At 41.0% G+C, this 15,411-nt stretch overlaps 1 protein-coding gene across 1 annotated transcript in view; it reads left to right on the forward strand.

Moving 5' to 3' along the window:
- DNM3 (dynamin 3) overlaps positions 1–15,411 on the forward strand; it is a 358,945-nt gene that overhangs the window by 101,628 nt on the left and 241,906 nt on the right. Inside the window, 1 exon segment of the mRNA XM_044302430.1 lies at positions 6,946–7,059. Within this exon segment, the coding sequence (XP_044158365.1) occupies positions 6,946–7,059 (114 nt within the window).

Here is a 15,411-nt window from a genome sequence, read left to right on the forward strand (position 1 = left end):
TCTTCGTCCCCCGTAACATTACCAGGCCCTTGCGTGCTTTAAATGCTTTGAGGATAGCTTCCTTATCGGAGTAATCCAGGAATCTCATTATGGCCTGTCTAGGTCTGGTAGGCTGGCGGTTGTCTCCGCGGTTGTTTGGACCCACTCTGTGTGCACGTTCAACTTTGCAATGGCGCGAGATCCCCAGAGTGTAGGGTAACTCTTGTTCACATATAGTCAGCAGTTCTCCCGCCGGGGTCATTTCCTGCAGCCCGACTAACCTTAAGTTATTGCTCCTGGAGCGGTTTTCTAGATCCTCCATCTTGTCACATAGTCTCTTATTCTCTGTAGGGACTTTCTGCAACTTGTATAGGATAGATTCCGTAGTGTCCTCCATCACCTGTATTCTGGATTCTGCCACATCCAGTCTAGCGTCATGGTGTTGCACAGTTTCCTGAAGCTGTTGCATAACATTTGTGACGGAGGATGCCAGAGTCTCCCGCAGGTCCGGGGCTAGGTGAGCGGCTACTTCCACTGCAAGCGCCTTGTAATCGATAAAGTTGATCAGGGAGTCTGGCATGGGGTTCTGTAACTCCTTCCCCTTAGCTAACTGCTCCGGCAGGGTTCGAGCCACTTCGCACTCCGCTGCGCCTGAGTTTGGTGCCATGTTGGAAGGCATGTTATCTTTCTACAGCGGCGATGAAAGCACTCTGCTCTTTAGTTTTTTGCCCATGCTAACAAGGTACCGATCCATGCAGCGTGTTCAGACCCTGTATTCCCCCTTACTGCACCGGAGGAAAGAGCGCACGGGCAGTATGACACGGTATATGATAGACAGCCGAGGAGCTCACTTTCCAAGCGACTTCACATGGCGGCGGCGGAACCGGAAGTCCTCAGGCCTGATGTGTTATATCCTAATGAGAGAGATTTCATAATAAGGATTTGGAGAAGGGACAGAGGGGTATCGGAGCAGGGAGAGGCTGGTGCTGCTACTAGGGGCTCATACCATGGGGGAGTAATAAAGCTCATCATTATGCCCCCCCAGTAGTAATAATTCTCCTTATAATGTGACAGTGCAAAAAATACCCCCTTGTAATGTCCCCAGTTGAGCTAATGTCCCCATAGTGCCCCCATAATGTGCCAGTATAAAATACCCCTATATAGTGCCCCCAGTAAATGCCCCCATAGTGCTCCTCTCCCCCCTCCTAGTGCCCCCCATAATGTACCAGTATATAATGCCCCATATATAGTGCCCCAGTAGATGCCCTCAGTGTCCCCCATAATTTGTAAGTATAAAATACCCCTTCCCAGTGCCCCCGTAGATGACCCCATAGTGCTCCTCTCCCCTCTTCCCCATAGTACCCACCATAATGTGTCCCAGTATAAAATGCCCCTATACAGAGCCCCCATATAAAATAACCGTTCTTTGTGGCCTCAGTAGATACCCCTATAGTGCCCACAAATAATGTGCCAGTAAGAAGTGACCCCATAGATGTCCCCCAATAATGTGCCAGTAGCCAGAGCCCCCCTATATCATGTGCCAGTAGCCAGAGCCCCCCATATCATGTGCCAGTAGCCAGAGCCCCCCATATCATGTTCCAGTAGCCAGAGCTCCCCCTATATCATGTGCCAGTAGCCAGAGCTCCCCCTATATCATGTGCCAGTAGCCAGAGCCCCCATATATCATGTGCCAGTAGCCAGAGCCCCCCATATCATGTTCCAGTAGCCAGAGCCCCCCCATATCATGTTCCAGTAGCCAGAGCCCCCCCATATCATGTGCCAGTAGCCAGAGCCCCCCTATATCATGTGCCAGTAGCCAGAGCCCCCTATCATGTGCCAGTAGCCAGAGCCCCCCTATCATGTGCCAGTAGCCATAGGGCCCCCCCCTATCATGTGCCAGTAGCCAGAGGCTCCCATCATGTGCCAGTAGCTATCAGTATTGACAAAAAAAAAAAAAAAACACTTATACTTACCTCTTGGAAGTGATGCGATGCAGGCCTCTTCCGGCCTGTGTCCCGCGCTGTACAGCTCAGGGCTCAGGCGGCGCGATGACGTCATCACGCCGCCTGCGTCGGCCTCTGATAGGCTGCCGGCCTAGTGCCTACAGCCTATCAGAGGAAGGGACACACCTCTCCCTCCCCTGCCCTGCTGCACCGCCATCTGTATCGCTGTCCTGAGGACGGCGATACAGATGACTGGAGATGAGCGCTTCCACAATGGAAGCACTCATCTCCGTGTGTGACACTGACTGTCCTGCCTGCCTGCCTATAGTTAGTTGCGGGCGGACGCGTGGGGCCCCCCTTGCCTCTATGGAAGCGCCAGCCCTAACTTAAAGGATAACTGTCATATTTTTTTTATTTGCTAGTTTATTAGAGCTAGGCATGTATACCTGAGTAAGTCTGTCAATGATTGCCAAAATATCTGTAATTTCCTTAAAATAACAGCTTTCATTAATGTCTCCTGTCCCTTTCCATTGCTCCCTTAAAAGACCATTGCTATGGCTCATCTGTCTCCGGCTAAGAAAACAAAGGGGCGGTCCTTCACACTGCATGCCTGCATTAGGCTTCAGAGTGAGGAGGCGTGTCTCTCAGTAATCCAATCTGATTGGCTGGCAGGAAGCTGCTGGCTACAGCCAGTTTGAATGTGATCTGAGGGAATGCAGTTTTGGCCTCAGAGAACTGGCAGAAGAGCCATCTTGAGAAGATCCTCATAATGTAGGATTTTAAACAGCCGTAACTAAGAGGAAAACTGAAGGAAAACAGTGGTAAGTGAAGAAACTAAAGATTGCTTTATGCATAATGCTGCTGCAGCAGTAACATATGCTAAAATTGAGTTTTTGATGAAAATATGACAGTTATCCTTTAAGGAGCTTTCCAAAATTAATTAACTGATGACCTATCCTCTGGATTAGTTGGAGTCTGGCACCCGACATCCCTGCCTATCAGCTGTTTGAAAAGGCACCAGCACTCACAGTAGCACTATGGCCTTCTCTAGCTTTGCCTAGGACATGTGATGTCAGGTTTATCGGTCACGTGCACTATGCACAGCTGACCTCTATTGAAGTGAATGGGGCAGAGCTGCGATATTAAGCATAGCCACTATACAATGGACGGCTCTGTGCTTGGTGAGCAGAGAAAAAGGCCACAGTGCTAAAGTGAGCGCCACTGCCTCCTCAAACAGCTGATAGGTGGGTGTCCTGATGACCTATCTGTGGAATAGCAAAAACAAACACAATGCACTCTGTACTCTGCAAACACAAATAGTAAATACCATACATACTACAGAAAGTGTACTAATGCTAATGCTACGTTATAAAAGTGAGATTCTTGGCAAATACATTTTGTACAAAATCATTTTTGTCTGTCCGCCAATGACAAGGCGATCTCTTTAAGACAGAAAGCTACACTAAATACCACCATGATATTTTAGGCCTATAACCTAAACATATGGCCAGGTCCGTCAATAGCATGAATCCGAAACTGTACTTATTAAATGTGCCTGTGGCTCTATTAGCACATAAAACAGGTTTTTATAACCTGTCATTCACCTACCTACGGTGCCCAAGGGGATGTCGCTTCATACAAGGTGCCCAGCGCCGCCTTCCCACTAGAAATCGCCGCCCTCCCTGTCTATAGTGCCGCCTTCCTTACCTCAGCCTCGCCTCCGCAATCGTTCTGTCCCTCAGGTTATTCCTAGTGCGCACGCGCGGGATCTGGCAGGGGGACCGGACGATTGCGGAGGTGGCGCTGAGGTGAGGAAGGCGGCACTATAGACAGGGAGGGCGGCGATTTCTAGTGGGAAGGCGGTGCTGGGCACCAGACGGAGATGGCTGCAGCCGGGCACCCTGTATGAAGCAACGTCCCCTTGGGCACCTTAGGTAGGTGAACGACAGGTTATAAAAACCTGTTTTATGTGCTAATAGAGCCACAGGCACATTTAATAAGTACAGTTTCGGATTCATGCTATTTGGCGGACCTGGCCATATGTTTAGGTTATAGACCTAAGATGTCATGACAGAATCCCTTTAATAAGTGCAACTATAAAGCTGCAGCCTGCTCTCCCTGCATTAATTGGAGGTCATATGGAACCAGGAGAAGTAAAATACAGAGCTATAGAGCAGGAAGAACTGAACAGATTCATACAAAGTTTTATGGAAAATTATTCAGCAACACTTAGAATTTATTCATTTAAATGTTCTCTTCCTGAGCTCAATAGCCAAGTACACGGTCCTAATCAGTGACTGAAAGCTATGTCTGCATATATACTGTCAATCACTGAAAAGAGTGCCCACATGGCTACTGTTCTCAAAGAGCAGAGATTTTAATAAAAAAAATACAATGTATACTGAATCATTACAAAACTATATATCAGTCTGCACAGCTCCTGCTGTTCTCTATAACCTGCTGTCTGCATTTTCAGGGTGATGGGTTCCCTTTAAAGGGGTTGTGCAACTTTAAACCTTTTTTTTAACAGACCTCAAAGAGTTGCAAGATCCACAGTGGTGTTCATCCTTACCTGATCTCCAATGTTGGGATCTTGCTCCATGACCACCTCTGCAGGTTCTGGGTTTCTCAGAATCAACATCTTGTCCAGAAAAAAAAAAATTTTAAGTTGCACAACCCCTTTAAGGTCACCTAAAACTGAACATAGAATTATGGCTTCGTTCACATCTCCGTTAGGGAGATCTGGCTGCCTGATCCGGCGCAAATGTTGGTTTTTGTCCGACCGAAACCCGGCATTCTGCAAATAATTTTCTACTGGGTCGGCAGGGACTTTTCTTTTTAAGTTGCGCTAGAGGACTTTATAAAATACTGTGAAGATGTAGTGGAAATTATAAGGTGAACTTGCAAACAATGTCCATTAGTTGAAAATGAAAATCATATGATATGTAACCATGGATCTAAACCAGGGACGTAGGTGGACATTTAGGGCAAGGGTATGGTAATGTGTAAGAAATACATCATGGAGAATTAAAACCATTTTATGTATAATTTGTAAGTACAATGATGTATATTTACTCGAACATTATGTTATACTGTTTGTTTCTGAATAAAAGAGAGAAAAAAGAGACTAATCATAATGTATTTCACTAACCATTGCAAACTGTGCATGATAACTTGAACCACTATACACCTATTGGAAGTGGCTCCCTGGTGAGATGGTTGTCTTCTTCTGGAGATACCTATTTGCATATTCGTTTCCCATGGACCATTACCAGTAAGTTTCCATACAGGACTGGTCTCTTTAAGGAGATTCAGCCCCCTGTCTAAGCTGCCTAAACTTGAACCATGCGAGACAAGGACTGGGCATGTTACTTAGAATAAGGTCTATATTTGAAAAACTACAAAAAGTTAATATTATTTTTTTATTGCTAAGATCCACTTGGGAGGAGACAACCAATTTCTGGAGATTTGCTGATGATATTTAGCATTCCTCCAGTAGTCTCATCTATATTTGGGTGTTATGTTTCTGGTGTTTCCAAGCCTCCATAGATTTATACGCAGCCATAAAAACAGGAGATTTTTCACAAGTGTCCATAATAAAAATTTCATTTGTCCATGTTTTTTTAAACATATCTTTATTGTTTCTCAATAACTTATGGAGAAGAAGGGTGAGGAAGCCATTTTCTCATAATCTCTGTGAGATAGGTGACATACATACTTGTCATAGGGGTCTTGCAAAGTATTATTTGGTCCAGATATTAAGTTGTGTTTGTCCATCATTTTTTATTTTTTGTCTAAATGATCAAAAAGAAACTAAAAAGGTACCTAAGTACCCGGATTGTATCATGTTTAGTTAATAATAAGGGACTTTCATGCTGCATAAAGACTTATAGGGGTCCAACAAGTAATAAGAAAACTCTTACAGCGAAAGAACCTGCTGTATAAGGCTACTTTCACAGTAGCGTTTCTATTTTCCGGTATTGAGATCCGTCATAAAAAACGCTTCTGTTTTGTCCCAATTCATTGTCAATGGGGACAAAACGGAACTGAACAGAACAGAATGCTCCAAAATGCATTTCGTTTCATTCTCATACCGGAAAGCAAACCGCAGCATGCTGCAGTTTTCTTTCTGTCCTGGGATGTGGAGCAAGACGTGTCATGATCCACAATTCAAGTCAATGGGCAGGGATCCGTTTTCTCTGACACAATCTGACACAATAGAAAACAGATCTGTCTCCTATTGACTTTGGAGTTCATGACGGATCCGTCTTAGCAATGTTACAGATAATACAATCGGATCCATTCATAACATATGCAGATAGTTGTATTATCAGTAACGGAAGCGTTTTTGCTGAACCCTGGTGGATCCTGCAAAAACGCTGGTGTGAAAGTAGCCTAAGACATGGTTAAAAGATATAGAGGACAGTGTTAATGGTTAACATATTTAAGAAGTTATTACAAATAAAGGGTTTTTTCAGGACTTTGATATTGATGACCAGTTCTCAGAATAGGTCATTAATATCCAATTGGTGGGGGTTTGACTACCAGCCGCCAATCAGCTGTTTAAAGAGACTACGGTGCTCTGGTGAGCGCTACAGCCTCTTCCTAGGCCTGTGCCGCCCCGTTCATTGGTTCCATAGCCTATTCAAGTGAATGGCACTGAGCTGCAATACCAAGCACAGCCATTATCCAGTGGATGACGCTGTGCTTGGTAAGCTGTGAGGAGCCGCAGTGCTCACCGGAGTATTGCAGCCTCCTCAAACAGCTGATCGGCGGGGGGTACCGGGAGTCAGACTCTTGCTGATCTGTTGTTAATGACCTATCCTGGGGATGGACCATCAATATCAAAATCCTGGAAAACCCCCTTAATGACCAGCTTTAAAAATATACTAATTATTCATAGACTTGTATTACATTTGGAATTTTTTATGATATATTTCATATATAGTCTGCATATTCTATTTATTGTTATCGAAGTGATAATTACAGAGAACTGAAATTCAGTTTTACTCGTCCTGTGTAGGTGATTCGAAAAGGATGGTTGACCATAAGCAACATCAGCCTTATGAAAGGAGGCTCCAAGGACTACTGGTTTATTCTCACAGCTGAAAGTCTCTCTTGGTATAAAGATGATGAGGTGAGTAGTATGAGATGTGTATATGTGTAGATAATTTGCTTTTGTAGTTTTAGGACCTGCTCCTTCTCCACCATGACCACCACAAGCAGGAGTGGGTTCAGGACAAATATTTTTTTTTCCTCTAATTTATATTGCTTGGCAAATGGATATAACATTCCCTATGTACTGTACTTCTCTCTTCCCCACCCTTTTGCCTATTAGAATATACATATAATGCTAATGATGTCAGCATATCTAAGAGTTATACAGTCATGTGAAAAAATTAGGACACCCTTTGAAAGCATGTGGTTTTTTGTAACATTTTTAATAAAAGGTTATTTCATCTCCGTTTCAACAATACAGAGAGATTAAAGTAATCCAACTAAACAAAGAAAACTGAAGAAAAGTCTTTTCAAGATCTTCTGTAAATGTCATTCTACAAAAATGCCTATTCTAACTGAGGAAAAAGATAGGACACCCTTGCCCCTAATAGCGAGTGTTACCTCCTTTGGCTGAAATAACTGCAGTGAGACGGTTCTTGTAGCCATCTACCAGTCTTCGACATCGGTCTGAGGAAATTTTACCCCACTCCTCAATGCAGAACTTTTTCAGCTGTGAGATGTTTGAGGGGTTTCTTGCACGTACAGCCCTTTTCAAGTCACCCCACAGCATCTCAATGGGATTCAAATCTGGACTTTGACTTGGCCATTCCAGGACTCTCCATTTCTTCTTTTTCAGCCAATCTTTGGTTGATTTACTAGTATGTTTTGGGTCATTGTCATGTTGCATGGTCCAGTTCCGCTTCAGCTTTAATTTTCTAACTGATGGTCTCACATGTTCTTCAAGCACCTTCTGATACACAGTAGAATTCATCGTGGATTCTATGATGGTGAGCTGACCAGGTCCTGCTGCAGCAAAGCAGCCCCAAACCATGACACTTCCACCTCCATGCTTCACAGTTGGTATGAGGTTCTTTTCTTGGAATGCTGTGTTTGGTTTACGCCAAACATGTCCTCTGCTGTTGTGTCCAAATAATTCAATTTTGGACTCATCTGTCCAAAGAACATTATTCCAGAAGTCCTGGTCTTTGTCAACTTTATCTCTGGCAAATGTCAGTCTGGCCTCGATGTTTCTCTTGGAAAGCAAAGGTTTCCTCCTTGCACACCTCCCATGCAAGTTAAACTTGTACAGTCTCTTTCTGATTGTAGAGGCATGTACTTCTACATCAACAGTAGCCAGAGCCTGCTGTAGTTCTCGAGATGACACTTTAGGGTTTTTGGAGACCTCTTTTAGCATCTTGCGGTCTGCTCTTGGGGTGAACTTGCTGGGGCAACCAGTCCTGGGCATGTTGGCAGTTCTTTTGAAAGCCCTCCACTTGTAGACTATCTTCCGGACAGTGGAATGGCTGATTTCAAAATCTTTTGAGATCTTTTTAAATCCCTTCCCAGACTCATAGGCTGCTACAATCTTTTTTCTGAAGTCCTCTGACAGCTCTTTTGCTCTCACCATGGTGCTCACTCTCACTTCAACAGTCAGGAGCACACCAAACTAAATGTCTGAGGTTTAAATAGGGCAAGCCTCATTCAACATGCAGAGTAACGATCTACTAATTATGTGCACCTGGTGTGATATACCTGTGTGAGATCTGAGCCAATTTAAGAGGGAATACATGTGAGGGTGTCCTATCTTTTTCCTCAGTTAGAATAGGCATTTTTGTAGAATGACATTTACAGAAGATCTTGAAAAGACTTTTCTTCAGTTTTCTTTGTTTAGTTGGATTACTTTAATCTCTCTGTATTGTTGAAACGGAGATTAAATAACCTTTTATTAAAAATGTTACAAAAAACCACATGCTTTCAAAGGGTGTCCTAATTTTTTCACATGACTGTATAACAATAATAATATAATAAGTTATATAACTATAAATATAACTACAGCATTAAAGAAGTTTCCCCATGTATAAAATGCCACAAATGGCTGGAGGTGGTGGTTTCAACGAGAGTTGGCTTCTCATTGAACCAGGCAGCTGGTACCCTGCTGTGTACTGATGAGGGGAAAGAACCCTGAAACAGTGCTGCCTATAGATGATAATGAAAATTAGATGAAAATATGTCTCTATACCTTGCTGGTTTTTTTCAGTGAGTGCCAGTACACCCCCTGAGGTTGTGAATGGAATGAGGTTTTAATTGAATCTTCTATAGCGTTGGTAATCAAGAATCTCTCCTAAATATGTAATTTATACATATATATATATTGTATTTTTTGCCCTATGAGACGCACCTGCCCATAAGACTCACCTATGTTTTAGAGGTGGAAAATAAGAAGAAAAAAAACATCCGACCTCAGCTCAGATCCCCAATGTTAGTAAGTCCCCCAATCAGACCTCAGATCAGACCTCCATGTGAATCACCCCCAATCAGACCTCAGATTAGACCTCCTAGTGAATGACCCCAATGCTCATGTAAAAAAATATATATATCAACTTACCTCTCCTGCTTCTTCCTGTCATGCGCTGTGCTATGATCTGACCCACACAGCGTGCCAACAACCCCATGTGTGCGCAGTCACAGCACAGCGAGCGGTCGAGGACCAGGAAGCGGTGAGTACAGTGCCTGGGAAGCTCTGCATTCACCGCATCCTGGTTCTCCATAATGGAAGCACTCATTAGTATTCATCCCATAAGACGCACTGACGTTTTCCCCCAAAGAACAAAATTGCGTATTATGGGGCAAAAAATACGGTATCATTATTTGTGTTTTGATCTGTTTAGAGACATATGCACTATATGTTACTGCTCAGTTATATGTGTAACACATTTCATTGCGTTTATACAGCCCGTAGTAGTTTTAGGTGATTTTTATTAGTATTAAAAATGCACTTTTGGGGCAAGCCAAGCCATTCCGTGTGTGATAAAAGCTGCCTTGGACAGTATTTATTTGTAGCACGGCTCATTGTTTCTTCAACTCTGATTGAAAGCTAAACACTAACAAAATTCAATTAGTGTTTTTGGCCAAATTGGATATATGAAGAATTCTTTCTTAATTCCTTAAGGCCACACGGATTACCCTTCAACATTTTCTGCTCTATGTTTTCTGTTAATAAAAAAAGAAAAAAGAAAACGTCTACATTTATCTGGAATGCATTTACATGATGTCGTGAGTTTTCCAGTTGGAATTTGAAAATGAGACCATCTGGTGTGTGGCGTTGTTACCCTCTGCAAACAGAGGGCCCCCAACGAGCCATGAAAATAAAGGCTCTGTTATCCTTTAGCTGTCACTCATAACCCTCACCACTGGAATGAGTCCAATTAAGGAGGCCCTCTGCCGGCTTCAGTTTACATTCAAGCGTTAACCTATGTTGCGCCAGAAAACACATGGTATGAATTTTAGAACTTCATTTCAGCAACTCATTTTTTTTTTAAACCTTCTACAAGACACCTTGTAAATCATCTAGGGAAGAACAGGTTCACGCCTTACTACAACTTTGTTTGAATTATTTTTCTTCATTCAGCTCATTATAATCAGATATTTAAGAGGTTTCCGAGATTTTATTATTGATGACCTATCCTCAGGAAAGGACCGGTGGGGTGTATGACATCCAGGTCCCCTGCTGATCAGTTGCATGAGGAGGCCATGATGCTCACAGCACCGTCCATTGGATAGCGGATGTGTCTGGTATTACAGCTCAACCCCATTAACTAGGCCAGTGATGGCGAACCTATGGCACGGGTGCCAGAGGCGGCACTCAGAGCCCTCTATGTGGGCACCCACAACCTGGAAAAAGTCTATGGCATAGCAATATGCTTTAGACTTTTCCTGCCATTCATCATCCCCAGGACACACTATAAACAGCACAGGCAGCGCATTAAATGTAGGCTATTAATCTATTATAGATAAATGATAAAGGACATGGAAGATATATTATATTGGTATTTAGGTTAAATTACCGTGTTGGCACTTTGCGATAAATAAGTGGGTATTTGGTTGCAGCTTTGGGCACTCGGTCTCTAAAAGGTTCACCATCACTGAACTAGGCTATGTGACCGATGAATGTGCCATCACTGGCCTAGGAAGGGGCCTCGGAGAGCCGCAGTCTCTTCAAACACGTGGGAGTCAGACCTTTACCGATATGGTCTTGATGACCTATCCTGAGGATAGGCCATTAATATCAGAATCTCTGAATAACCCTTTAATTTATGCAGTCATTATGACTTGATATTGACTAGTAGTTTAGTGTGATCATATGCCCAGATTAGATTACTACAAAGCCATACAAGGGTTCTGTACCTCTAACCATACAATATGACCTTTGCACAGTTTCACTGAAGCCTTGAACTATTCCTGATTCCAGCTGTAGTGGTGTTGCACCATTGACACTGACTGTTTGAATGTGTTATGGTGTCAACGAAAATATAGCATTACTACTTTGGCTTCTGTTGAAGCTGGACTTTTGCAGACTGGTATTGTGCCACAGGATGGATAAAGTCCACTTACTTTGCCATGATGGCCTTGGTTTTCACACCATTGGGGGTGCACTGTCATCTGTCCTGGCCATAGGTGTGATAAGAGCAAACTCCATTGGTGCAGAGTACACTCAATTTTGGGATTTCTCACCAAAAATGTAAATCTTATTGCTGTTTGCACCACTAGATTTGTTTACTGGACCTCTAAACCATGCATTGACCAGTAGACATTGTATGGCGTTTATCCATGTATTGATGCAGCAATTCCTATCATATTTGCTACTAATTCTAGATTTCTAACTGTATATAAATTATATGGATATAGCACGCACAGCAGCGCACTTCTATTTTATATAAAGGTGACTGCGATCCTGAATTCACCAAAACGTGAAGTCAGAAGTCATTTTCATTTGCACTGTTTGCTATCGAGTTTATACACTGTAGAATAGGTTCTTCCAACTAACTGAATGGAGAAATAGCGCTTTACCTTTACAACCCGGACGATAATATCTAATAAAGCAGTGCAACAAGGTCGTAGAAGGTGTTTTTATTGTGAGGTCAGCACCATTATGTCTAGTCTATGCAGCGTGTCTCTCAGGAGACCATATAGGAAAGGCATCAGAACTAATAAAAATGTCAAGTACAGGTGATTTCTCAGTTGACAGAATGGAACGGCTCTTGTGTTGTAGTTGCAGGTGATGCTGTGGTACTGTAAGTCATGATGTGGATGCTGCCACTGGCCGGTAGTCCCTCAGGCTGGGTTGTCATGTGACTGCCTGTCTGTGCCTGCTGTACAGGTGAGAGGATGTTCTGCACAGCAAGTGTAGACAGGCAGACACATGACAACTTCTTCCAGCCAGTCCCGCGATTCCATCGGCTCATGCTGATAGGAAGAAGCCTACGTCTCACTTAGCACTTTGATCGTTACCGCCGACATTAGGAACAGTGAAGAAGACAAGATATTGTTTTTTTTTTTTGTTTTTTGTTTTTTTAAAGAACATACATTGCATTACAGAAGTTTGAAACCGGTAATTACACTTTATTCTCCATGAAATACAACACATTACAAGCACGCAGACCAACAGTTTGCAGCATGGCGCGGCCAACAAAAACATTGGATTATAGCATCTTATATGAATTAGGATATGCACAGGAAAATGGGCAAAAACTCTATACAAGGAAGAATGAAGCGCAGTAGTGCACCTCAAACCCTGAAATAAAAAATAGGTTACAGATTGGAGTAGCCATGTGTGAAGATGGAGCACGTTATTAACACTTATCTTATCGAGTCTCTCCTGTGTAGTTTGACAGAGCAATAAGGTAAAAAGGCAAAGGGAAGAAAAATAATAATAGTAAAAAATAAATAAATAAAAACGTATACTTTGTATATATAATTTATGTGTGTATATAATATATATATATATACTTTGTGTATATATATTTATATATATATATATATATATATATATATATATGTAACAATCAGGACAGATGCCTTACATCTGGTGGCATTAGAGGCAGAGCTTGTTAAGAGCTCATTTGCATTCCTTTCTTTCCAAAAATTATTTATTATTACCATTATATATATTATATAGTGTATAAATCTTCTTCATATCTATATATAGATATACCGTATATAGTGTATAAATAATTCCCTAAACTACTGCACGTGAAAGATACTGAAAACAATGAATAGAAAATTACATGAAATGGAATTAATTGATTATGTAAATTAGTTTTTCATTTGTTAGGGGATTCACATAAATGTAAATTACTAGCAAATATGCAGTTGACAAACTTCCAGTGGTAACATTAGCATAATCTAAGACCAGTCAGACCAGTTTGAAATGTGTCCTGCACAGTTAAAATCAATACAGAGAGGCCTAAAACTGCAAATACTGAAGGACCAGCTGTCACTTATTACGCAGACTTTGAGTGACAGGATGGGATTTAAAAAGAATGGGGTGTCTGCAAAATGTGGGGTCTCCTGCCTCACCTTACTGCGCTGAGCTGAGACCATTACACTGAATGTCTGCACTGACCATGGGCATTCATGGTCATAGATGAATCAAATAGAGAGGGGTAAAAACTGGTGAATATAGTGTGCACACAATAAGGATATAATATACATACTATATATGACATGATGTATCAAGTTACAGGTTAATTTCTAGAAATCTTCTGGATTTTGCAGTAGGACTGTGCATATTGTAGTTGGTGTGTATGTGCAGCTCTGCAGACTTCTTCCACTACGTGTGTGGTCTCCTGCGCCACAGATAAGATGAGTTTTACCTGAAGCTCTCTTTACTTTGTATAAACATATTTGGAAGGCCAACTCCAGACAGGAAGCTCCATGGCCCTGGTAACAGATGGGGAGCATGAGGGAGACATATGGAAGCTTTCTATCTTGAAAGCTGACTTCCCGTTATAGTTAAGGGCAAAGTTTAACTTTGTTTTATACATTAACTGAAAGGGTCCAGGGCAGGGAAAATGCATTAGGAATGGTCACTGAAGGCCTTTTAACTCTCTCTATTAGATTTGCTCCCTTATGTATGTACACATTATATACTGTAGGTATGCTAACATACAGAATGTTCAATACATGTGTATATATATATATATATATATATATATATATATACATACACACACTCTCTTCAGTATAATATATATATAGTGTGTGTGAATATATACATATGTATACACACACACATATATATATATATATATACACATATACTCTCTCTTCAGTATAATATATATAGTGTGTGTGTATATATACATATGCATAAATATACACACATATACCCAGTGTTAGATTATATATATATATATATATATATATATATTATACTAGAGACTCACTTCAAATGTATTGCACATTTTGTATGATCGCATACCTACTGTTTGCAATGGAGCTACCACATACATGCAATGGTCTGACCGAAGATTGTTATTTTATTTATTGCTGTTTTACTAATCTAATTTTATATTTTAGCAATCCTGATAATTTATTTAATGTATTACATCCCCCCTTTTCATTGTTCCCACTTATCACCGTATATGACTATATTTTAACTTATATTTATTATAAATCCTCTATTACCTTATTAGGTGTATAAATTCCAAGCTATGGTCAATAACCCTTTATACTGAAAGAATCTTTGAGGTTAAGCAGTGCACATAGAGATGCTGTTGCATATTATCTGCCAAAATCCTATTTTTTTCTGCTTCTAGCTATTAACTACTTTAATGTTTGGGAGACGTCTGCTGTGCAGTAAATGATAAGCTGGATGCATACAGGACTCTTAAAGTGTTATTACAGCTGCCTACTGCTTACTTTACTGCTGATAGAGCATTTGTATGACTTCAGCTTCGGTTATAAAAAATAAAAATAAAAGCAAAACTTGTTTTGTTGTAAACTAATTGCAATATTGTTAATGATTAATAATGAGTTAGTAAAACAAATCAAGAATTATATTCCAATATATACATATAATATATAATCAAAATGACTGCCTGGCTGTATCTCCAGGGTATACTTACAATACTGAGAATGGATAAATATGCTTTTTTATTTACTACTACAAGAAATCAAGATCTGATTAGTTACATTTTACAGAATTTTTAAGGCAGTAGTAAAAAAAATTAAAGTAATTGAAAATGTATGTTTTTTTTTTTTTTTTTTGCTTTAAAATCTTTAAACTGACCGGAGAATAAAAAGAAAGATCCGATCATTTATCTTTGAATAGTAGTGAATATAAAACAAATTAAATTCAACTGTAGAATGTCTCAGAGTGATTTAGTATATATATTATGACAATCCTGGTAAACTATTTATGTGCTTATGTCCCCAAATTTGTAGTATGAGTTGCAGGAATAAAGAACTGAGTTAAATGAGTACTTAAATA

The sequence above is a fragment of the Bufo gargarizans genome, chromosome 7 (assembly GCF_014858855.1).
Source record: "Bufo gargarizans isolate SCDJY-AF-19 chromosome 7, ASM1485885v1, whole genome shotgun sequence".
Lineage (NCBI taxonomy): Eukaryota > Metazoa > Chordata > Amphibia > Anura > Bufonidae > Bufo > Bufo gargarizans.